At 47.7% G+C, this 26,509-nt stretch overlaps 1 protein-coding gene across 1 annotated transcript in view; it reads left to right on the forward strand.

The window, feature by feature from the left end:
- ARMH3 (armadillo like helical domain containing 3) overlaps positions 1-26,509 on the forward strand; it is a 176,307-nt gene that overhangs the window by 31,252 nt on the left and 118,546 nt on the right. The window contains exons 9-16 of the mRNA XM_026651067.1: positions 6,560-6,616; positions 8,182-8,225; positions 10,914-10,974; positions 11,678-11,724; positions 12,494-12,569; positions 14,805-14,898; positions 20,578-20,679; positions 25,125-25,183. Of these exons, the coding sequence (XP_026506852.1) occupies positions 6,560-6,616; positions 8,182-8,225; positions 10,914-10,974; positions 11,678-11,724; positions 12,494-12,569; positions 14,805-14,898; positions 20,578-20,679; positions 25,125-25,183 (540 nt within the window). The remainder of the gene's footprint in view (positions 1-6,559; positions 6,617-8,181; positions 8,226-10,913; positions 10,975-11,677; positions 11,725-12,493; positions 12,570-14,804; positions 14,899-20,577; positions 20,680-25,124; positions 25,184-26,509) is intronic.

Below are 26,509 nucleotides of genomic sequence, written 5' to 3' on the forward strand. Positions count from 1 at the left end.
GCTCTGGAGCGGCTCCGGGCTCCGCTCCAAAACCCTGCTATAAAGTGCCACACCATGCTAAGTACGCTGCACAATCAGGTCCTGGGCATCTCAAATTGGGCATCCAAAATTAATGAATTGCTGACATTATTCTCTTTTTAATCAGCCCGAGGCAGACATCCGGCAAGGAAAATTTCAGCCCAAACAGAGTTTGGCAAAGTTAAAAGCAACTGAAAGCAGGGTCGTCTCGTGGGTAGTGTCAGGAGCCTTCTGTGTTACCAGCTCTGCCTGTAACAATGCAGCAGTTCTCCTGGTTGTGAGGGAGACTAGCCATCTTTCCCTTGCCTTACGTGGGCGTTTTTAGAGTTTGGATTGTTTGGTGCTTGGCTGTCAGCATGTCAGATTGTTTCATGGCTTATTTTCCTTTGCATTCCCGTCTGTCTCTTTTCACTTTGACTGTATTACTGACTCTCCGTTCCCTTTTATTTTGTCTCTCCTAGGTTGCTAAATTGTTGTTCCAGTTGCTTATGGAAATCTAATTGGGCTGAGAATTGATTAGTTGCCTATGATTTTGTGTGTGTGTCTAAAGAAAGCACCAGTGTGTTTGTATGAACATGTTATTTCAGATTTCTGAGCTGTTTTCTAGTCTCCTTTACACCTCCATGGGGAATACCTGTCCAAGAGTGTAGCTGCACTATATATCTCAGTTCTCTGATTAGCTTCTGTTCTAGGAACCGAAGAGATGTGTGTTCTTTATACAGAACTATAAAGGGACAACCTCAACCTGAAATCTAGTCCTGTTCAGAAACAGAGTTTAAAATAGTTCCAGGTTATGGTACCTGACCAAGTCCCTCTGTCACTCCTGGTAGTTTTATAATCATTCTTATTTCAGAGGAAATATTTCACTCTCTTTGCTTTGTGAAAGACCCACATGAACAGGGGAAATTAAATAATTGACTACACAAGGGAGGTAATGAAACTAGCTATACACAGGCCTGTCAAATGTAGAAAATAAACTTGGGCAGAGAGGGAGAATAATGTTTTTTCTCTAATCTGTACTATTTCTAGCCACCTGAAGTGTTACTCGTGAGGTTAGGAGATGAAAAAACGAAATTCAGACGGAACAGTGACTTAAGTTGATATATCCCTTTAAAAAACCACATTGACTTGAAGAATCACATTTCTGCCTGGCAGTGTTGTGCCTACTAGAGTTACAGACATTGCCTAAGATGAGGAGAACTGAAAGATGTTAGCTAAAATATTTTTCTCTATTGCATTGTTTGCTGTTTGCATGGCTAGAGCCTTGCAACGCTGCAGATATCGGTGGACCATTTTTGAGGATCGCAGATGGATGGGAATCTGCGGATATCTGCTTTATATTTGCAGATATCTGCAGACCATGTTTGTGGACTGGAGATCTGATGTGGATACAGATTTTGTATCTGTGCAGGGCTCTGTGCATGGCAGCATTTTGTTGTGTCTGGTGAGTTTCACTGATTCCAACTAATCAATCTCTCCTTGAAAAAGACTCTTTAGCAAGGAGGGAGCAGCAAACCTGTTATCACATCTTTTGAAAAGGAAAGTCGGAGGACATGCTGTTTGAAAGGAGCTCTATCAGAAATATGAATGATTTGAAATTGGTCTGTTTAGAAAGAATGAGTTCCCCTTCACATTTTCTTATAAGACATGGGAGTCAATGTTTTTGAGGGGAGTCAAACATTTGAAGGGGGTTTATTTCTCAGTTTGTTTCAGTTCCTGTGCTTGTCTGATTAGCTGGTAGTGTTCCTTTGGTTGTTAGCAGCAAAACTCTCACACAATCCCCAGCCTAAAAGAAGTCAGTTGGTTCTGCTTTTTCCTCTCTCAGGCCTCCAGTCCTGGGCTATCTTGGTCTCTCTATCAGCTTCGCCACTGAGCTTTCAGCGTGGTTGAGGAGTCCGGCTCCCCCAACCCCAGTTGTTGGCCTAACTGACTGAAGAGTGGCATGGGGGATGCCAAGGCTCCATTTAAACAGGTCACACACACCTTCTCCCTCCACTCCCCTGCTTGCACCGAGGAGCTTGGAGACTCCACTTAGCAGTCTGGGTGACTCCTTTTTCCCCTCATTCCTCCTTTCTCTGTTGCCCTGTGGAAGCAGTTACTTGGTGGCTGTGTATCAGTGAGGGAGATAGGCTCTAAAACTCTGCCCCCTAGTGCCATTAGGGAGATGAATGGCTCTGCCCCCACTCATCACTCGGGCCAAAGTTCCCTGCTTAGAAGGCCTGGCTGCAGAGCGAGACCCTCTGGCCGGGGAGAGGGTGAATTGCAGGGGTGGCTGTACAGCTGTGTGATTCCACCACGACTGTGCAGTGAATGCATAAATGAATGGACTCTGGATTTAGGATGACCAGACAGCAAATGTGAAAAATCGGGACAGGGGATGGGGGTAATAGGAGCCTATATAAGAAAAAGACCCAAAAATTGGGACTGTCCCTATAAAATCGGGACATCTGGTCACCCTATCTGGATTGCATTTGTATGACTAACTAATATTGTTGAGATTGTGTATTTAGCCTGTATTTCTCCTTTGTTTTCTTAGTGAAGAATTTCTGGTTTCCATTGGTTTATTAAGTAGCTCAGCTACACTTGTGGAGGAATTCAGAATGGTTTTGGTCACTTGGCTGCATGGCATTCATGGAGGGGGTTCTGCTCCGTTGAGCGCGTAGCCGGGCTGTCCTTGTGCGGTTCCCTGACTGTGCTTGTTTCTGCTTCTCTGTGATTTATCAGTAATTGACTTTGGTAGCTTATAAGAGATGTCCCTCGAGTGTGTCATCTCCAGGAATGAGGCTCTAACTCCTGTCTGGTGAATAGAGTGAGTGCTGCCATGCTGCTTCTGTGAAGGTCGTGGTTAGAAAAGATCAGCTTCCTCCGGAGTGCTGGGATAATACGGTATTTTTCTGTTTTCTCTCAGGAGAGGCAGTTGGAGGCTGAAGATCTATCTCCGCCCTCCTGGTACTACACCAGTGATGTTCTAGTGGCTTCTCAATACTTCTAGCTTACTAGGAATGCTTCCTACCTAGCTTCTAAGGCTGGGACCCACAGGGGGAGATAGGAAAATGGCAGGTGCAATTTATTTACTCTCCTAAAACTTTAGCAAAAGCCTCTTGCAGGAGAAAATAAAGGACACTCTGAAACTGAGGAGAGATGAGAGCGGTGAGCGAGGAATGCCAGGAGGGCCTAATGTAAATGGATACCTGGGCAACTCGATGTCAATTCAGATAGATCATAGTGCGAGCTAATGCACACAAAAAGGAAGAACTGGTATGAGTCCGATACATGGGTGGGTTCAGAATGAGTTGTAACATCTCCGAGTAGGGGACCGGTCTGTAATTGACTGTGGGCAGCTCAGGGAAATAGTCTTCTCAGTGTGCTGTGACAGCCCTCACAAACGGGAGTGAGGGAATAGAGAATAACGCCATTTTATAAACCAACAGGGGGGGTGTGCGCGTCTGTGATCACCTCCTCTTGTTAAAGGCATTCCAGTAAGAGGAGAAGCTCACAGAAGGGTAGTGAAAATTAATTAGACACACGAGAAGGGGCTCCCTTGTGAGGAGAAGGTAAAATGATTTGGTCTCTCTAGTTTGGAAGGGTGTGAATAAGGAGAGAGGTGACAGAGGTCTAGAAAGTGATACTAGATATTGAGAAGACTGTACTCCTTGTTTCCCATCCTTCTAGTAGTAGAGCAAGAGAACACTTGAACTTAGCACACTCAAGAAAGGTAAAAGGAAATGGTTGTCAGCTGCATATAATCAGCAACTGGTGGAACTCACTGCTGCAGGATATTACCAAAGCAAAGACTCTATTTAGTTTTTGAAGATTATATTTATATGAAGAATGGCATATGCAGTTACTCAAAGGGCTCTTTCCTCCAGCCTCAAGGCATAAGCTGGGGTCAGGAAATTTCCCCATTCTTTTCCCATGAGGTAGTGTTGCTCAGTCAGGTGCATTGTGGGGGTTTTCTGCCATTGTATCAAACCTATAGTACTGGACACTATTGGAGACAGGATATCAGGTTACCCAGACCATTGGTCTGTCCTGATATGCCATCTCCTCTGGGTTTAAACTCCTAAATGTAACTGAAGAGGAAATGTAATTGTCACGAAGCTGAAAGTTTGGGATGGGGCTGGGCTCTGCCTGCCCTGTTCCTGACTCACTGTGTGACCTTGAGCAAGGAACCGCATCTCCGACAAGCTAGTTGTAAAGTTGGGTAACTCAGTGATAAAATGTTTGATAAATCGACGCGGCAGCTGAAGGATCTTTGCTGGGTGTTTATAACCTTCCCCTGCCCCTTTTTTGTTTGTTCGAGCCAGTCCCAAATTGCCTTGGCTAGTCTCTGCATTGACGGGGTAAACAACTTGGAATAAACAAACGTATTTTACTAATGAAAAATGTTATTTAAAATATTAGTGGCATCTCTACAGGGGCTTAGTCTGGACATTTCCTTCAGCTGGGAGTTCAGATGAACATAAGAATGGCCAGACTGGGCCAGGCCGAAGGTCCATCTAGCCCAGGATCCTGTCTTCCGACAGCGGCCAGAGCCAGGTGCTTCAGAGGGAATGAACAGAACAGGGCGGTTATCAAGTGATCCATCCCCTGTTGTGCAGTCCCAGTTTCTCACAGTCAGAGGCTTAGAGACACCCAGAGCATGGGGTTGCATCCCTGACTATCTGGGCTAATAGCCATTGATGGACCTGTCCTCCATGAACTTATCTAATTCTTTTCTGAACCCCGTTATACTTTTGGCCTTCACAACGTCCCCTGGCAACGAGTTCCACAGGTTGACTGTGCATTATGTGTAGAAGTACTTCCTTGTATTTGTTTTAAACCTGCTGCCTATTAATTTATTCGGGTAACCTCTGGTTCTTGTGTTATGTGACGAGGTAAATAACACTTCCCTATTCACTTGCTCCACACCACTCATGATTTTATAGACCTCTATCATATCCCCCCTCAGTTGTCTCTTTTCCAAACTTAACAGTCCCAATCTTTTAAATCTCTCCTCATATGGAAGCTGTTCCATACGCCTAATCATTTTTGTTGTCCTTCTCTGTACCTTTTCCATTTCTAATATATCTTTTTTGAGAGGGGCTGCCAGAACTGCATGCAGTATTCAAGATGTTGGCGTACCAGTGATTTATACAGTGGCATTGTGTTATTTTCTGTTTTATGATCTATCCCTTTCCTAATGGTTTCTAACATTCTGGTCGCTTTTTTGACTCCCGCTGCACATTGAGTGGATGTTTTCAGAGAACTATCCACAGTGACTCCAAGATCTCTCTCTTGAGTGGTAACAGCTAATTTAGACCCCATCATTTTGAGTATATATAGTTGGTATTATGTTTTTCAAAGTGCACTGCTTTGCACTTTTCCTCATTGAATTTCATCTGCAATTTTGTTGTCCAGTCACCCAGTTTTGTGAGATTCCTTTGTAACTCTTCACAGTCTGCATTGGACTTAACTATTTGGAGTAATTTTGTATCATTTGCAAACTTTGCCCCCCTCACTGTTTTACCCCTTTTTCCAGATCACTTATGAATATGTTGAACAGCACTGGTCTCAGTACAGATCTTTGGGGGACACCACTATTTACCTCTTTGTATTGTGAAAACTGACCATTTATTCCTGCCCTTAGTTTTCTATCTTTTAACCAGTTACCAATCCATGAGAGGATCTTTCCTCTTATCCCATGACTCCTTACTTTGCTTTAGAGCCTTTAGTGAGGGACCTTGGCAAAGGTTTTCTGAAAGTCGAAGTACGCTATATTCACTGGATCCCCCGTGTCCACATTTTTGTTTGACCCCCATCAAAGAATTCTAGTAGATTGGTGAGGCATGATTTCTCTTTACAAAAACCATGTTGACTCTTCCCCAACATATTGTGTTTTATCTATAGTTTCAGCCAATTTGCCTGGTACTGAAGTCAGGCTTACCGGCCTGTAATTGCCAGGATTGCCTCTGGAGCCTTTTTTAAAAATTGGCATTCTGCTAGCCATCCTCCGGTCATCTGGTACAGACGATTTGTATGCTCCTTGGATTCCAAGCTTTCAGCAGTCTGAACTAGGAAGGATTGAGCTCTAGTTCTGGCAGTTTCTGATAGATGGGTCCTTAACACTATCAGGCCTTCCCTGGTGCTTCACTCAAGCAGTTCTTGGCATAGTCACAAGTCTCAGACCGTGGTAATGTTCAGCTCCTGCACCACTACCTGGGCCTGCTGCATAGTGCCAGGTGTCAGTAATGGAAGGGTTGCGTGATGCTTACCAAGCTATCAGAATTGGTAATAAAAGATAATATTGAATGCGTAGCTGAGCCAGTGGTGGCTTGTCTCACTGAGGGCAAAGCCAGAAAGACGATCGATTCCTTGGGAGGCTGAGCAGACGGAGGGGAACCAAAGCCCAGTGGTTTAAATGTAATGAATGGCTGCTGTTGCATTGTGGGTGGGGGCAGTGGGAAGAAACCTCCAGGGGAAGCTGTGGAAACTTTGCTGACTAGCCAGTAGGTTTTTTTTAACCAGAGACCAAACTTTCCTTTCTTCTCTTGTTTAACAGTCGGTGAATCCCTACATTGTGAAACTCTCTATTGTAGATGACGAGGCCACACTCAATGTGAGTAACCAGCTCCTTGGAACCTTCTCGTGGGCTCTGTGTCCTTGTGTGTCTTGACCTAGCCGGGACGGGATTGTGCCACAGCAGAGAGCATCAGCATGATTGGCCTCCCTGCTAGCAGCACTTTTGAGACTTAAAATCATAGAAGATTAGGGTTGGAAGAACCTCAGGTCATCTAGTCCAACCCTCTGCTCAAACCAACCCCAACTAAATCAACTTCTAGGAGTGGGGGGGAGAGATGGATTCCTGATCAAGTAACAATTCAATGTTTCGTTGGAATAAGGACCTGGACGGGTAGAAAGGAACATGCTAAAATCGGCCATCTCTGTGTCCTTGGGGTTTGCTGCCCAAAGTGGCTCTTGCAGTCCTAGGCGCTTTCTCGCTGTAATAGAATCAGCTGTGCAGCGTGTAGACTACTGCCTGGTGTAGGACAAACATACCGTTTGTATCCCCTCCATCCTGTGTCAACTTAGCTTACTGTCTGCCAGCACGGGAGTGTGATTGAAATGAGACCAACCCCTGGTTCTTCTGTATTGACACTTACTTTTCCTTCACGTTGCCGAGTGGATATCCGATATTAAAGCTTCCTTCTGAATCGTGTGCAGGGAGGGATTTGTTGTCTAGGGGTAAGAGCAGGTGACTGGGAGCCAGGACTTATTCTGTTGGACACTGACTCACTGTCATTTGACCTAGCTCTGCCTCAGTTTCTCCAGCTGTAAAATGAAGATCAGACATAATTCCCAGAGCTACCCTGAGATTTATTTAGGTTTTGAGATCTACTGATGAAGGGGTTTCTCAGTGTTAGCGGCCATGTAATTTACGAAGATCTTGAGCTCCTGTTTCTTGTGTCCCATACAGACTCAGAATTGCCCCAGATTCATGTAATTTTAACAGATGATGTTTTGTCCTCCTGGTTATGTGGTTGATTTGGAAGCTGTTTAAATATCCAATTCAGGCTGCATTTGCAGGTGCGGAAGGTCTGGTACAATGGTTTGTCCTACCACCTGTTACTGTAACCGTCATGATGTCTGGAATGTTGAATTAGGAAACCTTAAGCGAACCCAGGCTCATTTCGACTTTCCTGTTTCTGTGTCGGGCTTTTGTCTGCTCATAAGACTGAACTGCCATGACTGTATCCCATCAGTCTATACGGTGGTCGATGGATTTTAAGCTGGCTCTGTTGGATTTTTAAAGCCTGCCTGTATCTGAGGCTTTCACTGTGAGCTGGGGCTTAGCATCTATCTTTGCTCTGACACCAGCTGGCTTTTAAGGCTCTCTCCACTCGACTGAGGTTGGTGGATGAGCACGCTTTCACGCTGGCAGCTCCTTGGAGTAGATCTCTCTCCCCTGGAACGTCTGTTTAACTTTCCCAGACCTGGTTAGTGTTAATCCATGCTGACCCCTGGCTAGGGCCCTGGCTTTTTAACTCTTTGACTCCGTATTTAGCACACTAAATTGTGTGTAGCACCCTGGGATGTGGGTGGGGGAGAAGCTTCATCCAGTCAGTATCATTTGGTTTTCTGTGGTATGGGATTGCAGTGTAAAGCTGTTCTGTATTCTTGCAGGGAATGGGACTGGTCATCGCCCAGGCATTGTCCGAGTACAACAGGTAAATCCGCCTTGGGAAACGGCTCCTTGGTTTTCAACCCAGTGGGGAGTTGCTGTCCCCTTCCACCAGCATTTTCTGTTATGGCAGCTCCTCCATTGCACGGCGCTCCTGGTGCGGGTGGAGATGCCGGAACTGCCTTGTGCTTTGAGGCCCTCAACCCTCTGAGGCTGTTACTGCTGCTGTTGCCAGCAGGAATCTGGCAGATGCACTTCAAGAGAGGCCTGGCCTTAGGGAAAACCAGACAGCTCTGCAGTCTATGTTTCTACCACCGTCTCTGTGAGTTACCTGCAAAATCTCACGTTGTGACATGAAAACGAATGATTCATTGAGTGCCGCTGGGCCAGAAAAATCATTGACAGCCCATCGGAAACAACCAAAACTATCTGGGAGTGCAGGAATTGCCGGAGTGGATCAGACCAGGGTCCATCGAAAGCAGTACCCGGGCTCAGACTGGGGCCAGGACCAGCTGCCAGAAATCCAGCCGTAGGAAGCGAGAGGATAATCTGCGCCTGGGGAAGTGTCCTCTTAACCCCGTTAAACAGATGTTGAGAGCTCACTGTGCTGGAGCGCTGGTCGCGTGCTCCGCTGCTCTCAGGTGTAGCTGAGCGGTGGCCCCGTTGCTCTTGTCTCTGGAGCAGACCAAAGCTGTGCCCAGTTGCAGGAGAGTTCAGTAGACCGTGCCGGGTTAAAAGGAATGGCCAGTATTCGGCACCTCTATCAAAGTGACTGGACGCTCAGAAGCACTGAGCGCATGCAGCTCCCATTGTAGTCATCGGAAGTTGTGAGCTTTGAAGGTTAGACCACTCAGATTAAATGCTTCTCTGTGTGCCCCAGGGCTGGAAACTGTCAGCCCACGTGGTGAAAACCGATTTCCAGAGTGGCCCATTCTCACGATTTGATTTTGGATCTTGGGATATTTGGTGTTTTTCTTAAAGCCCCAGCTGCTGGAATTGGGAGAGCACATGAGAATCTTGGCTTTTGTTACCAAAAAAACCCCAAACAAAACAAAAAACACCACAGAAAAGTAATTTTCTAGCCCTCGTGGTTGTGGAAAAGGTGAAGCGAGTAGAGCCCGAAGGCCAAGAAAATAGCCCCAGATGCTCGGGTTGTAAAATCTCTCATGTTTTTTGAACCCTTGGGGTTAGTGATTCTGGATTTCCTTCCCGAATAACCCCCGGTGTAAGAAATGCTGTCAGTTTGTATCCTCTGCTTTGCTTTTCACCGTGTAGGCGGTTTACTTTTTGTATTTCGTTCATCTGGACAAGTGAGTGTGCGGGGTCACTTTTGCGTTCGTTTATTAGATAGTTTCACTTTCAGGTTCTCATGCAGCAGCCCAATGCTTTGTTTTTGTGTTGCAAATGCTGCTGAAAACCTACGTCTATGACAACATCCACAAGAAGTCAGTCAACAGATCCCTTAATATGGTTATTAGATTTATATTTACATATAGTGAAGTAAAAAATAAAAGCTATCCCTGTACTGTGTTGCCCCCACGCCTTCCCGAAAAGCTGTGCAATCTCTGTTCCCTGTAGCCTGCTTTTCCTCTCCAAAAGCTGTTGGTTTGTTGCCCTCGCTTGTCGCATTGTAAGTAATTGTAAGCTCAGATGGTCTCAGACCCCGCTGGGGCCTGTGAAATAGTCAATTAATATCGAAGTCCAAACAAATGCCTGAAAACAGTTTTCTTTTATGAGTTAGGGTTTTAATGAGCCTTATTTCCTGGCAGTTCAGTGTCTCAGCTATTTGGGAGCATGCCTTTCAGATTTCCCTAGCTCCCCCCCTCATCTCACTCCAGACTGGGTGGGTCTTGGCTGAGCAGCAGTGTGATCTTTGCCTCAGAACACAATGCTGCCCTTTCCTGTTAGCCCCCAGACTGTCCCCTACTACAGAAGACGAGGGGGGGGGGGGGGAGAAAGGTAATACCTTTTATTGGACTGGCTTCTGTGGGGGAGAGAGACAAGCTTTCCAGCTTACACTGAGCTTCTTCCTCACTCACCTTGTGTCTCTAATATCCTGGGACCAACCGGGCTACCCCACCACTGCATACCTTAATCCAGGGGTCAGCCACCTTTCAGAAGTGGGGTGCCGAGTCTTCACTTATTCACTCTAATGTAAGGCTTCGCGTGCCAGTCATACATTTTAACGTTTTTAGAAGGTCTCTTTCTATAAGTCTATAATATAGAACTAAACTATACCATGCAAGGCACTAAATTTAAACTATAGAATCATAGAATATCAGGGTTGGAAGGGACCTCAGGAGGTCATCTAGTCCAACCCCCTGCTCAAAGCAGGACCAATTCACAACTAAATCATTGTTGTATGTAAAGTAAATAAGGTTTTTAAAATGTTTAAGAAGCTTCATGTAAAATTAAATTAAAATGCAGAGCCCCCCGGACCGGTGGCCAGGACCTGGGCAGTGTGAGTGCCACTGAAAATCAGCTCGCGTGCCGCCTTCGGCACATGTGCCATAGGTTTCCTTCCCCTACCTTAATCCATGGGCTGTCCGTAACAGAGATTTGAATTCCCTTTGTAGCTCTCTTCACAAGCTCCTTGAAAAGTAAACGTGAAGGTTGACGCTCTCTCCAGCTCTTATCCTGACCTGACCCGTCTGTTGTATAGGGATTTGGATAAAATAACCCTGTTTCCGTGTGTAACACCCCACTTTCTGTTGCTGTTTCCCTGTTTGTTCAGGCAGTACAAAGATAAGGAAGAGGAGCACCAGAGTGGCTTTTTCTCAGCCTTAACCAATATGGTGAGTGAGGAAAGAGCATGTTTTGAGTACTTAAAAGATAAATAAAGTATATGGGACTATGTGAGGCCTTGATCCAAAATCCACTGAATTCAGCAGGAGTCTTTCCATTGACTTCAGTGAGCTTTGGATCAGGCTCTGGGCGGGGGTGTGAGGTGTGCAAACGACACCACAGATCATATGGCTGTGCTTTGCAAGGAGCTAAGTATTTTTTTGGCTGAGAATCAGAAATATTTTCTTCTCCATCTTCATTTTTAAAAGCTGCACGACTTTTTTTTAAACAGCCGTTGTCATAAAAAAAATAAATGGCTGCTCTTCTGCAGGAGCTGCCGGACCCAAAGCAGTGTTGCTGGCACAATGCGATGGGAAATGCATTGCCATAAACCTACAGTGTTTTGTCTGTGGCTGTATGGGGAGCCCCTCGAGAGATCCAGCTCTGGGAATCAGTCATCATCTTTTGTCATTTGAGCGGGGGTTAGCTGTAGCTACGAGATGTGTCCTGGGGGAGGCTTCTTCCAAGGGCAGCTCATGGCCACCTGGGGAAGGAAGCTGTGGGAGTTTCCTTGTCCTGCTCCTCGTCTGCAAGCCAGCCAAGGCCTTTCCGCTTTCAGGTCCTGTCCAGGCCTGCTCTTGCTAGCTGCAAGCAATGGCAACGGCTTTTCCTAATGTGCTTCATAAAGCTGTGCAATACTATTTCCTTCCTCAGGTGGGCAGCATGTTCATAGCCGATGCCGATGAGAAAATCTCCGTCCAGTAAGTACACAGATATTATCCGTACAGGGAACGGCAATTTACCTTGCTAGTTCTGAATTGCAAAATGTCACCTGCTGCGGTTCCATTATGGGGCCATTTTAATGTAGAAAAACAAGCCGAAGCAACGTCCGCTCTGGCCCGGCAACCAAAATTGTACCTTGCAACTGCAAACGACGGGCGAGGCTGGGACTGTAGGAGCCCTGGGCTGGCTGTGTCGGGAGCATTCTGGAACGCTGTGTGCGAGTGTTGGATGTAGGGAGTGGGAGGGGAATTACTGTTCATGGAGCACCCCTCTTGTGTTTGGTGTTGGAGATCATAGTGGTGGACACGGTCTCCTGCCCCAAGGAGTGCTTTCCTTTCAAATCAGGAGGGAAAAAGCTGCTCCTCCATCCCCAGCCCAACATAAATAGGGGATGGTGGAGGCAGCTGGCTGCTCTGTGCTCTCAAATGCAGGGACTTTAAGGAGGAAGCAGTGCTTGAGAGTGAGGACCAAGGCGAGTCCTTCGGTGGAAGGTTGAGGGGGTCCAAGACCATAGCCAAGGTCTTCAAAAGTGACTAGTAATTGGGGGGTGCCCAGCTAATACACCTTAAATAAAAAGCGCTCGGCTCTCAGAGGGTGGGCGTGCGCCGCTTCTGAAACTCAGGCCCCTTGAAGGTGTTTCCGGCTGGGCTCACCGAATCATGAGTCACTTCGGAAAGTCCTTTGCTCTGGTGGCTGTCCCTGGAGGGCAGCCCTTAACATAACTCTGCTTCTCTGCTGCTCTTGTAGAACCAATGAGGCAATTCTTCTGGCCCTCTACGAAGCCGTTCACTTAAACCGGAACTTCATCACCGTGTTGGCACAGGTGGGGCCCACTTCAACGTGTTTCCTTTCCATGTCTGTGAGTTGGGGGGAAGCTTAACCCCAAAATGCTTCAACAGCCAATCCAGGGCAGGGCTGGAGAAGACCAGTTAGATCAGTCAGTCCGTCTTTTCTTTCCCTGGGTCATTTGGGGTTTCGTTATAGTTCCTAGTCAGATAGGACCAGAAGCAGGCTAGGGCCCAGATTCAGGGTGTCTTAAGAAATGCAATGCCTCTTATTTCCCACCCCGCCACAGAAAAGAATTAAAAAGGTTTTTGGGAGAAGTTTTCTGGGGGATGCCTCGTGTCAGCCTGACCCATTTTTGTGTCTGGGGAGGGCTGGATGTGACTCCCTCTGAACCCTGTTAATGCTGCCCTGCGGTTGGCTGGAGGGTCTGATCAGAAAGCACTGGGAGGGTGGGCTGTTCCCTGCTAGCCTGGAAGTTAGGAATCTAACCTCTGATCCCCTGTGTGGCACCACAGTTCAGCAGTTTGTTTTAGAGAGTAAACAGCTACTGGAAGAGTCTTGTTTCAAACACTAGTTTCTGTACAAACCTGTGTGGAGAATGTGATGAAATTAACCTTCTTTGTAGGTAAATTGTCCTGTCTTGAGAACTAACAGTATCAGTCTGTGAAGCGGGACAATAAAAGCCGGGTTTATGTCTGAAGAGTAGTGGATGCATTTGTAGATTTGATCAGAAAGCTCAGGCTGATTCTCTGAATGCCCCGTGGGTTTGCACACCCAGAAAACATGGTGGGGGCAGACAGTAATGAGTCTGGTTGTGCCACCAGCCCGTGGTTGGAGGCAGCCCTAGACAGGCCCAGCACACACTGGGATGTACCAGTCTAATGAAGCCATTGGGTGGATTGTCAATAACCCTTGTCCGAAGTAGGGCATGACTTGCCTTAAAGCTCCCCAAAAATAACGGAAGAAACGTATGGCTCAAATCGCATTCTCTACCTGCCCCAGTATTGCAGGAATCTCCAACCACTAATACCTAGGCATGGCATGGGGCATGGCTAAACTTAGATCCACATTGTCCTTGTAGCCCCTAGTACTCTGCTCATACTAATCTCTTGCTGCTAGGTGGCGCTATATACCTTGGCTGACAGCTGAATTATTTTTTGGGGGGGGGGGGAATCCCTTGGTTTTATTCCATGGGAGAAAACATATTTTCAATGGAAAATATATTTTAAAGCTATATTTCCTAGATTGGACTTCGAGTGGTAGCAAGTGCCCATGCTTCCCATAAAATGTGTGGGTTTACATCCGTCTAGTAGTTCTCCAGCACGGTCCCTAACTTTCAAATCCTTCGTATACCGCACATTGTATTAAGCATTGTGAGATGCGTCTGTATGTAAGACACGATATGAAACTGTCTTGATTACGTCACAGCCGGATTAGAACAGAATAGGTTGCTCATGTCCAATCTCCCCAGTTCTACCAGCTGACTGAAATAAACAGACACCTGTTGCGAATCAGGTTCAAGCAGTAATTAGGCCTGGAGCAGTTAGTGAAGATGAGCTGGGGGGAAAAGGCAATTGAAGGAAGCAGAACAGATCGATGATGTTTCCATAGTGCTGTCTTCTATTGAACCCTCGCGCTTTTCAGCGGGGCAGGAACATAGTCAATTGCCGTTGTCTTAAAATGGGAACCCAAGAAACAAATGAGAATCCCATTTTAAAAGGGCAGAGCAGGATTGGAAGGGCAGGTATTAAACATTCCAGGGTCATTCTGAAAACACCTGGGGAGGAGTGACCAGAAGGTCTAAGAGGAGTGGATGGGTTTGTGTCTTTTCCCCATCACTGTGGTATCTGGGTCCCTTACAATCCTCTCACCCCTTGTGAGGCAGGGCAGTGCTCCTTTCCCCACTGCACACACAGTCACAGGGATTAAGGCCAGCAGGGACCACCAGGTCATCTGGTCTCCCATATGTCCCAGCTTGGGGAATGGATGCAGAGAGGCTAAGTGACTTGCCCATGGTCGCACAGGCAGGTTGTGGTGGAGCAGAGATTTGAACCCACGTCTCCCAACTCCGAGGCTAGTGCCCAAACCGCTGGGCCATCTATCCCCCCATGCTGCTCAGGGTGGTGGTTGAAAGCCTGCTGCCTTGAGCTCTGGTGTCTGCCAATACATCTGCAGCCTGTCTCATCTGGGGTAATACACCTTGTGGGTGTTGCTCCACATTACTGTGGTGTATAAAATGTGTGTGTTTTGAGATCATGTGTTTTTGCTTCAGAGCCATCCAGAAATGGGGTTGGTGACAGTGCCGATAAGCCCAATTCCAACAACGCCAGTCACTCCACTCGGGACCACTCCGCCTTCTTCAGACGGTGAGATGTTTAATCCTCTTTTGGGGGTTAGCATTTAAAATGAACCATAAAATAAATGGCAAAGCAGTTTTTCAAGGTGGCAGCTAACCCATTCTATCTGGAGAGAGATTTCCTGTCTTCCTGGGAGGCCTGGTTTGTTAAGCAGAACCAGATGACACGTTCGATGGCTTTTTATTTCTGCTACTTAGAAGAAGAATCACACCGACTCTCTGCTCTTGTGTACGCTGCCCAGAGGAACTGCTGGCATCTTTCCCAAAGCCATAGCTAAAGCCACATCTTGCTAGAAGGGGACTGACACAGCCCTCCTGTCCCAGTGTGTCTCCACACGGATGCAGCCACCCAATTAATGTTTTTTTTTTAAGGGCTTTGTTTATGGACATGTCTGATGTTTAGGAGGTTTCGGTGGAGCTCATCTCCCAGGCAGTTAGTCACAGTGGGCGCCTACTTGTCACTAATGAACTTGTTTCCAGCTGGAAATTAACCTAGGATTTGAATCCAAGCTATTTGAGAAGCAGGAGCTAGTTCTCTATTGCCTCTGCCCATTCTTCAGACCGGCTTTTTAAATGACGGCTTAAACTGAGATCTGGGAGCCTGGTGGTTCTAAACAAGAGACTTTAATGTGTGCATAATGCATACGAGAGCTGTATAGACCAGCTCTTTATCTGAGATCGTGTAGACTTAACCCACTCTGCGAAATCCAGCAGCACTACACCGTCAGTGTCTGAAGAAAGCAGTTCACAGAAGAATGGAGTCTGTTTGAACAGAGCGCAATTTGGCAATGTCTTGAAGTGAGAGCAGCATGGGTTACCCTCTTGTATCTGCTGTTCAGGTCATTTGATATCCCGGCTGACGACTATTCTTCTCCAAAAGGATGAATTCTGCCTGGTTACCATGGATATCAAAAGCTTCAGTTTAAAAAAAAGATGTCTCGAGCCTCCCCGTGTATGTGTTTTGTGTGATGCAGCGGGCCAGGCGCTTCGTACGCTTCCTTTCAGACTGTTCGTTGCTAATGTATCCACCCACGCACTTTATTACACAACCGACAGGATTGTGCTTACCTACAACTAGCTCCTTTTTTTTTTTTCTTCATTTAGCGAAAGAAGTCAGCCCACTTTGAACAGACACTGCGCTCAGCCTTCACTGGCGGCTCCCTACTGCTTGGAGGGTTATTAAGCTTAAGAAAAGGGAGTTGATCTTAACTTGCAGGGATCATGTTGAGAGGCATTTTTCATTTACATTCCCTGTTGTCTTATCTCTGATCCAGCCTCTCTGCGACGCCAAGCGCTGGAGCCTAGGTTTGGTTAAATTACTGTGCTGCTCCCCAGCTACGTCAGAATTCCTCTCATTTTGCAGGATTTGCAATTCAGCTGTAAAATTTGCTCTTGGCTTAGAGTTAGCACAAGACATTTCAGCTTTAGAGTGGATGGCTTTTTTTCTTTCTGGTGCATTTAAAAAAAAAAAAAAAAAAAAGCCAAGCTATTTTCAAGATACAAAGCATGGAAAAATCCATGTATGGGTTCCAGGCACTCTTCTGTGCAACTTGGGTTTAAAAACAGGCTCGTGTTCCGCATTGAAATTCCTCCGGCTGTTAGCCTGTAACGTGAATTAAGCCCTTTAACATTTCAAAATAAAACCCTATGCCTTCATAAAAAAGCTACAGCTGTAGGGTTAACTGGGTTCAGCAGTGCTGGGTTCTGCAGAGTGATTTTTTTTTTTCATAAGACTGTTTGTTTGCTGTGAACTGTGCATCCGTAATATACAAATCTAAGGTGCCTGTCACCATGGTATCTAAATGCTGATTTGCTTACTGTTTAATATTCATCAACAGCGTACATCATAGCGGCTCCGGTAGGAGCCATTATGGATGTGAACGCATATTGCCGACCTTGGCTAAATCTTCATGAGCAATTCAGAATGTTGGGGGTAAGAAAGTTTCCAGTCCCATAGCAGAGGGGTGCATGGACTTTGCAGTTTGAGAGTCACGTTAGCAACATGTCAGGAGCCTCTGCATTAAATGGAGCAGCTTGCAGACCCTGCAGAAGTGCAGCCCCCAGAAACTGAAGGCCCCATCCTGCACTACTCCAGTTTGATTCAAACTGCCAGGCCCCATTGGCTGCTTGGCCCCGTCACCTCTGTGGACTGCAGCTTTGTATTAGAGATGAGCACATAGACCTCCATGAGCTGCATGTAACCCCCACTACTGTTTGGGCCCCTCTGCATGTCAGTGCCGGTTTTGATCCCCTTATTTCCTGCCTTACACATACTGGAATGTTAGATGGCTTTTAAAAATGAAAATATCTGAAGGTATCTGACTTAGAGGCGCAGAGCCAGACATCAGAATTGGGGCTGGAACTTTCTCGTGAGTTCAGTTCCCTGTTGCTGGGCACGGATCACTGGTCTCCTAAGGACCGGGTGCTGCAGTGCTTGGGGACAGTCGCTAGAGAAGCTCTGCTGTTCGGTACTTGGAGCAGAGGCCCTTGGCTCTGGGCGCCTGGGTTCTATTTCTGGATAAGTCCCTTCCCCCTTCCGTGCCTGGTTGCTCCTCCGAGCTCTAACCCTTACTTATCTCGCCGCGGGGTTTAACAGGCACTTTGAACAGGGAGAGGCGGTCTGTGTATTTATTTAGATTTATTGATGTAAAGGCTCCTGTCCCAGCCTCCAAGTGCATTTTACATAAATTAAAAATACAGTCACCTAAAGGATCAAACCAGCAGCCTCTTCTCACCCCAAATCCTCGTGCAAGCTCCAGCTACTTTTCTCTCCCCCAAAGGCCAGGTGGGTAGATAGGCTGAGTGCTTGCTCTGCAGGCAGATGGAAAAGAGGGCGTGGATTCCAGAGACGAGCGCCCCTTGGAGCTGCTAGCAGCTCCTTCTCCCATCCAAAAGTGGGTCCAGCTCATGCCTCTAATGAGACCAGGTCTATGGCTGTATGAGCTGAAAAAAGGGGTCCCGCAGGTAAGCAGGTCTCAAGCTATTTAGGACTTTAATTGGTCTAAAACAGCACCTTGAACTCCAGCTGGAAGCCCCCAGGCAGCCAGTGCAGATCACAGAGCGGTAATGTCATCGTGTGCGGCTTAGCAAACAGGCTGCCAGGTCCTGCACCAGCGTTGGTTCCCCGGCTGATGTAAGGGGTAGCCGCTGTGATGGCCGTGGAGCTGCGAAACAGACATGGCCCCTGGTTGTCGAGAGAGCCTGGCTACGTGTGCGGGGGAAGGGCACGCATAGTGCTTTCGTTCGGGGGGAGCTGTCGGACGAGCAAAGCAGGAGAGCAGCATAAGGGGCAATAGGGAAGCAGCCTCCCAACAAACACTGGGGGCAATTGCAGGGCAATGGCGCCAGCCCCAAAGGACACATCTGCTTTGCCAGGCAGGAACTAACTAAACCCTTTTCAGGAGCGAGACGGGGAATGGTCAGTTGCCAGGAGCTGCCCAGAGGGACAGGCCGACAGACGCTGTGGAGACAGCTTAAGCTAGTTGGGTCTTCCGCAGCTCTTGGTTTAAGACCTGAAATGCCCTGGCTCTAGATAAATAATGCTTTGCTGGGAGCAGGCTGTTTGGCCCCTGTGCTAACCGCTGGTCACTGCTCCTGGGGGCAGTGCTGGCCGCGCAGCATACTACCAATAGCAGTGTGGCCCTGGCGGCCTAGCTGAGCCTAGCCACCCTCGTGTGTACCTAGGCTCTCGAATGGGATTGTACTGGGGTGGCCAGCTCACTGCTCACCCGGCTATTTGTAGCATGCTAGCTCAATCCAAGCTAGCGCACGCATGTCTTCCTGCGCTGGGAATCGCACCTCCGACTGCAGCGTAGACGTAGCCACTCAGACCTGCTGAGATGAGCATGGCTGATCACAGGGTGCTGCAGAGCAAGAGAACCGCCTGAGTCCAGCCCCAAACCGAGGTGACTGGGGCCTGGGACCTGAGGGGAGGGCAGTTAGCCGGGTAACTGGCTGCCACCTGCGGAGCACACTGCAGACGTGTCTCGTGTTGAGGTGTCAGAGGCATGGGGGACGGGAGCAAGGTCTGTGTCAGAAATGCTCACCCCCTCCCGGCCTGATGCAGCTAGGGGCAGATGTCTCCATGCGGCTGTTTAGTTTCGCTAGCATAAACCGTGATCGCCTTGGCTTCTGCCTGCTGTAAATCTGTAGAGCTGCTGCCCGTAAAGCTTTAGTTTGGGAAACATTGGTGGGCATTTAAAAAAAAAATCTTTGTGTTGACCTACAGCAAAGCTCCTTGGTCACGCAGCACCTCTCTCTGTGCTGCAGCTTTTCAGCTCTGGACTGTTCCTTCAGGAGAAGGGGGCAGTTTTCAATGTCCCAGAGAGAAAAGGGAGGGAGCCTGGCATGCAATTGGCACTTACCTCTTCACAGTTGTTTCTTAAGGGCTCAAATCCTATTATTGAAACTCAGCAGGGCCTTTCCCGGGCACGTTCCTTTCCAAATGAAATCGATGTAAGCCTCATCTGCACAGACTGCTGGAATTAGTCACCTGTCGCCTCCGGGGTTGGTAGGCGCTGAAGTGCCAAAGCAGGAGCGTCATCTGCACTTGTGGGGTCTGGAGGAGGGGAGAGCTGGGACCCTTAGCCAGAGCTTGGAGCAGGAGCGGTGGGCTCTGGAAGGAGCTGTTCCCTACTCACTGTGACACAAGACCTCTGACTGGGGAGTGGGAGGTCAGATGATCTCTACAGTGTTGATAAATGCAAAGTGATGCACATTGGAAAACATAACCCCAACTGTACATACACAATGATGGGGTCTAAATTAGCTGTTACCACTCCAGCAAGAGATCTTGGAGTCATTGTGGGTAGTTCTCTGAAAACATCCACTCACTGTGCAGCGGCAGTCAAAAAAGCAAACAGAATGTTGGGATCATTAAGAAAGGGATAGATCATAAGACAGAAAATACCATATTGCCTCTATATAAATCCACGGCACGCCCATATCTTGAATTTTGCGTGCAGATGTAGTTACCCCATTTCAAAAAAATTATATTGGAAAAGGTTCAGAAAAGGGTGACAAAAATGATTAGGGGCATGGGACAGCTTCCATATGAGGAGAGTTTAAAAAGATGGGGACTTTTCAGCTTGGAAAAGGGACGACTAAGGGGGGGGGCCGGATATGATTGAGGTCTATAAAATCATGACTGGTGTGGAGAAAGTAAATAAGGAAGTGTTATTTACTCCTTCTCATAACACAAGAACTAGGGGGTCACCCAATGAAATTAATAGGCAGCAGGTTTAAAACAAACAAAAGGAAGTATTTTTTCACACAATGCACAGTCAACCAGTGGAACTCCTTGCCAGAGGATGTTGTGAAGGCCAAGACTATAACAGGGTTCAAAAAAGAACTAGATAAGTTCCTGGAGGATAAGTCCATCAATGGCTATTAGCCAGGATGGGCAGGGATGATGTCCCTAGCCTCTGTTTGCCAGAAGCTGGGAATGGGTGACAGGGGATGGATCACTCAATAACTGCCCTGTTCTGTTCATTCCCTCTGGGGCACCTGGCATTGGCCACAGTCAGAAGACAGGATACTTTGGTCTGATGAAGTATGGCTGTTCTTATGTACAAATGTGTTCATTACACCCAGACCCTAACGTCTGAGAATCAAGTTCCTTGAGTATCCTCCCCTTGCTTATTGTATGTGACATGCAGAGGATAAATGCGTTTCTTCTGCTTTATTCCAGTTATAAGCTCTGCAGAGCTGCCTTTGGATGCCGATGTGCAGACCAGCAACCTGCTGATAACCTTCTTAAAGTACAGCTCAATTGTCATGCAGGACACAAAAGGTAACCAGATCCTATTGTCGAGGGAGCCGTGGGTCCAGGCAGTGGGGCGGTGTTAGCGTAACTCATACAGAAGCTACCTGGTCTCCCTGTGAACGCTCTGTACCTTGAGAGAATGAACTGATTTCTCCTTGCCAGGTGGTAATTACGTAGATCTTGGGGAGACCTAGTGCTGGAGGGAGGGAAGCCAAATATAGAAGGGGAAAATTGTAGTGCATATTAACCGAGGGAGTCTCAGCAAGGCCCTCTCTAGGAGGCATAAGCGGATCAAATTCCAAACTCTATGGGAGGGGAGGAGAATTCACACCCCACAGAGGTGGATTTTTAAGAACTGTAAGGGACTGACACAGGAATCCGAACTCAGCTCCAGGTGTGAAACGTTGTGTGCCCTTCAGCACCTATGGGTGATAGGAGGGGCACTTGAATTAGTAAAGGGGGCTTCAGTGATTCCCCGTTGTAGTTAGATTTAGATGCTGCTGGGCCATGTGGTATGTTTACACTCTTTGCTTTGTGTTTCCTGACTTTTTACACTTTGGAGTGCAGTTACTGCACATGTGCAGTAACACCTTTTTTGTGCCAAATTTCAGCCTGTTGCAAACGCGCTGTTGTCTGTCCAGTTTTACACTGGATGAAGATAAGTAGATCCCCACAAATAATAGTACAGGAGTACTTGTGGCACCTTAGAGACTAACAAATTTATTAGAGCATAAGCTTTCGTGGGCTACAGAAGTGGGTTGTAGCCCACGAAAGCTTATGCTCAAATAAATTTGTTAGTCTCTAAGGTGCCACAAGTACTCCTGTTCTTTTTGCGGATACAGACTAACACGGCTGCTACTCTGAAACAAATAATAGTGCTGTTATGTATTATTTGAGCGCTGACTAAGTACTCAGCACTGTACAACATACGTCTGTGGAGGGGATTTCTTCCTAAACCCAGGCAGCCCATGGCTGGTTTGTCCTGATGGATGGAGGCTGGTGTCCCTTTATATGTTTTCCCCCTAGCTTGGGTACCCATGTTTGAGGTTTGTGTAGGGTACGTCTGTGCAGCCCACACAGTGCGTTTCCCAGCCTGGCTCACCGGATTTGGGCTTGCGGGGCTTGTGCTCAGAATAGCTGTGCAGGTGTTGGGCTCAGGCGGGAGGGTGGCGTCGAGAGCCCGAGCTGCAATGTCCCCGTGGCTATTTTGAACCCGCTAGCGCGGGCCTGGCTCTGTGCGCCAGGCTGGAAGGCTTGCTGCTGTGGGCTGCCCCAGTGGCTAATCCCGTGAAGCTCTTTGCCATGAGAGTGGCCTGTGACAATGAGCTCCACAACCTGATCATTTAAAACGTGGAGCCTTTTAATTTCTTTGGGTGTATCCCTTGGTTCTCTTTTCTGAGTGGGTAAATAGGGGCTCCCAAGTGACCTTCCCTTGACCATTCGTTTGATGAGAAGAGGAAGCATTTAAGGCCAATATCCCATGGAGGGATGGGAAAGGAGAGAACCAGTGATGCTACAGGATCACTTCTCTCTCGGGGTGATGTCCACTTGCTCTGACTCCAGGCCCGCACAGTTGTTCCACCCCTGCCCTGGAAGGTGTAATTTAAAACCCATCCATTCGATCAGAATTCCGTCTAATTAACCCCTCTCTGCCAGACCCCATAGTCACAGGAGGCTTGAGAGGGACCATTTGTAAACTGGGGCTCAGATTGACGAACATCCTACGGGAGCTGGGATGTTTCCCTCCTGTACTGGGTGTTTGTAAAGGGCTTTCAGATCCTCTGCTGGAAGATGCAAAGGATTGTTATGAATAGCAGCCCACCTCGCCCATAGCTCGTGTCTAGAAACGACCAGCCATTCACAACCTGAGCAGGAGAACGCATGAGTACTTAGGCTGAAAGTGTTCCTGCCACACACTAATCCCTGGAGAAGAGACGTGGAAGCAGCACCTTCGAAATAAGCCGTGAGATCTTGCAATAGAAAGATAACAAGGCTCTCGTGTATTGGAGTTCCCGAAGGCCACTGCTCCTCCTTCCTGAAGAGAGAAACTTTTCCCTTCTTTTGAAAACAGTCTGGCTGCAGTAGGGAAATATGCCGCTGCACCCCAGGTGCGCCCCTACGTTTACTCAATACAGCAGGTTAAAATTCACACCCTCTGGGGCTTATTTTCCCTTTAATAATCACATGTCCCAGCACTGATATAGAGCAGAGTGAGCAGTCCGGAGTCAGATCTGCTTGCAAACTCAGTGCAGGATGTTTGTATGCAGTGTCCTGAATGCAGTCACCAAAGGCTTTTGGGGTGTGTGGGGCTTAACGCCCTTTTCTGCTGTATGAAGGCGGCCTGTGTTTTCAAAATCTCTTTCTTCTTGTGTGTTACTTTAAAACCAGACAGAATGTCCAGTCTGGTCTTCCCTGGTGTTCTGGAGGGTTTGTTGGAGGTCTCAGAACTGTGGCTTGGGAGCTGTCTTTGCAGGCCGGGGCATAGACTCCGAACGGGGATTCCTTTCTCCCCCGTGGTTCTCAATTATTCGATCAGTGATAATGGAAAACAAAATAAAAGCAGAATTTTAAACAGTTTGAATAAAAATTGCTTCCCCACTCAATCAGTTCCTTCAGATTTATGATCGGATAACTCTGCCAGAGTCTTCCAGGGCAGACAGGGCCTGAATTTCTAAGGTGAAAAACAAGTGGTGGGTGTGGGGGAGCCCTTAACATTAAAAATAAGCCCTCCCAGGCTTTCTAGCCATCATTCTGCACCTGGGGCAAGACTCTCGGCACCCCTGAGTCTGTGACTGCTGGGGATAGAGCTCAGGCCTTTGTCTATCAGCACTGCGCTCAGTGCACTACTGCCCTGCCCGTCTTCTGCGTAATGTACCGGCTGGCGTAAGCAACAAAGCCGATCTCCCTTGGAGAGCTGATGGAAGGGCAGTTGTGGTGCTCGAGGAAGGGCTTTTCACCGGGAGTGTTGGCCAGGGGCGAAGCTCTGCATCCCGAATGTTTGGGAAAGGCAAACAGGTGAGCCAGAGAGAGACCCCTCCCTGACGTACCAGGGTGCAATCCAGACTAATGAGCATCTGTGTCACCCCCTTGGGCACCTTTCAGTGCCTTGCTGCAGTAGTTCCCACCTAGGCTGCTTACAGACAGCCTCCTAGCATGCAAGCGTGCGTGCGTGTGTGTGTGTGTGTGTGTGTGTGTGTGTGTGCGTGTGTGTAACTGCAGTCTGCCAGCCACACTTGGGTTACACTCTGGCTCTCACCAGCCTTGATTATACTGCAGGGTGATCCCAACACCCCCCCCGCCCCCCATTCCCCCCCCCCCCCCCCCCCCCCCAATGTATGTCCTGCACTGCCCAACCCTCTCCTGGAGAGAACAAAATATTTTACGTCTGTTATTCCTTAAAGGGAATAATATGCCTGTTTATAATGATTCAGACCCTTCAGCTTAAACACGCTAGATTAGATAAAACAGTAAAACAAGTTTATTAATTACAAAGAGATTTTACATGAGTACAGGTAATGAGGCATAAAAGTCAGAAATGGTTACAAGGGAAATAAAGACAAGATGTTTACTAATGCCTAATTTAACAAACTAGACTAGATTCAAGCAAAATTTCTAACCATGTGCTTTCGGCAGTCTTACTGACCGAACCCTGTAGGTCAGGACCCCTCCCCCAGAGTCCAATGAATGCTTCCTGTGTTCCTTCAGGTGCAGTGAATACGATGGGCAGGAGGAGAGAGGGGTGCCGTTGGGTGTTTTTTCCTCCTGTTTATAGTTTCAGTGCCCCTCTTGAAAAACATTTCTAGTTGGGCACTAGGAGACGGAATCTATGCAGAAGGATGTTCCCTGCTGCCTTTTTTCACCTGGTTGAGGTTCCTTTGTTTCCCTCCCTGCTTGATGACTCTGTTTACTGCTTAAATGCAAGTTAAGCAGAGCACATGTTCCTTTGTCGAGGACAGACCTGTTTGCTGACTTCTGTTGGAGCAGGGCTGTGGGGTTTGGAACATGTGTTAATAACACCATACAGGGGACTCTTATCACTTCACATACAGTGTTGTCACATATTTCCTCAGGACAATACTGACCAAAAAATTGAGTTTTCAAATGTTACCTTACAAGGCACACTTTGTCTCAAGATCATAACACTGGTGAGTAGGGTGTGACTGCAGGGTGTATTCTATCACACTGCTGAGAGAGCCTGTGCTGAGGGAGCGATCAAGTCTGACATTGCGTTGTTAGCGGAGACTCCCGATAGCTCAGTGGGGTGTAGTGGTCCGGCTGCTGGGGTGATGGCTTTAGGGCCACGGTGAGACTATTTACTCTCCCAGGGTGGGTGAGTAGGTGTGTGAAGTTTGATACTCGGCCTCTTGTCCTGTTTCCACCAAGGAGGGTCTTTCTGCTCTGAGTCCACACGCCGACCTGTCGGCACAACAAGGCCTAGTGGCTCACGTAGGCTTGTTTTTGTTCATTTGCAGACGAACACCGGCTCCACAGCGGCAAGCTCTGTCTGATTATCCTGACGTGCATAGCAGAGGTAGGTCTTGTGCATGACCCCATCTCATCAGCACACGGCCATCTGTCTCCTGTGGCAACCTGGCTCCACGCGGGTGCCCCTTCCCCTCGCTTCCTGTTGCTTGGGCACTGGAGAACTGCAGGGGGGTTGGGAGATGGAGACCCTGCTAGAGATGGTTTAATCCTTTGCTGTGAAGTCCAGCACTACTACTGTTAGCACTGAGCCTAAACTAGCAGAGTGTTGCCTCATTTCAGGGAGCGTCAGCTTCTTGTGTCACACATGGGGAGCACGCTGAACTCAGACCTGTTCCCCTTTCATTTAGCGCATGTGTTAGGTCACTAGGGGGCACCTTGAGCTGTTCCAGACCCTGATGACACCTGACTCTGCATTGTTCATGCTAAGCAGATGGTGCTGCTCTTCAGCCATCCCACATCCTGAGAGGGATCAGGGGCTAGCATTGGAGGGAGTGGCCATGGCCTCCACAGACGGGGACCACGTTGTCCCTCTCCTGCCTTGAAGGAGGTGGGTGTTGTCAGCCTGCTGGGCAGACTGCTCAGGTGGGGAGCCAAGGGGTCAGGTCCCCACTGGAAAAGAGTTTTGGTTGCACACAAGTAAAAACCTTCCATTTAGAGCAGTGACCCTCTCACTGAGGCTCGCAAGTGGCTCTTTAATGTGTCTCCTGCGGCTCTTTGCAGCACATGATAGGAAAACACTGTGCGATGTAATTATTAACCAATCGGCTTTTACTGTGTTATTAACCAGTTGTAGCTGATAAGAATAATATAGATAAACTAAATATTTCTCTGTCACACTGTTTAAATAGGAGTAGGAATAGTACAATGGTGGACCACTGGATGATTACCTGTTTGTTCCCTCTGGGGCACCTGGCATTGGCCACAGTCGGAAGACAGGAGACTGGGCTAGATAGACCTTTGGTCTGATCCAGTCTGGCCGTTCTTATGTTCTAATAGCGCTCTAGTAAATGAAATGAAGTCCCACTCCTGTGGCTCTTTTGCATAATATTGATCGCTAATTTGGCTCCCAAACCACGGAGGTCTGCGTGTCACTGCTTCAGAGCAGCAAAGTCAGCATTACGGCGCCAAGTGCTCTGCTTTTAAAGTCATGGTTCATCAAGTATTTGTTCAAGGTGCTGCAGAAGAGCTAGTGAACTCTGATTTCATTACAGATGCTAGTAATTAGCTATTCTTAGCACCTGAGCTCATCAGAAAGGCATGCAGACAAAGGGAGAAGAGAAATATCGCCTGTGTCTAGCAAAGGCATGTTTGACCCTGGTATTAAATGGAGAGGATATTTATGACCACACTTGGCTGTGTATTAGACGGAACG

The sequence above is a fragment of the Terrapene carolina genome, unplaced genomic scaffold, assembly GCF_002925995.2.
Source record: "Terrapene carolina triunguis isolate 2854851 unplaced genomic scaffold, T_m_triunguis-2.0 Scaffold95, whole genome shotgun sequence".
Classification (NCBI taxonomy): domain Eukaryota; kingdom Metazoa; phylum Chordata; order Testudines; family Emydidae; genus Terrapene; species Terrapene triunguis.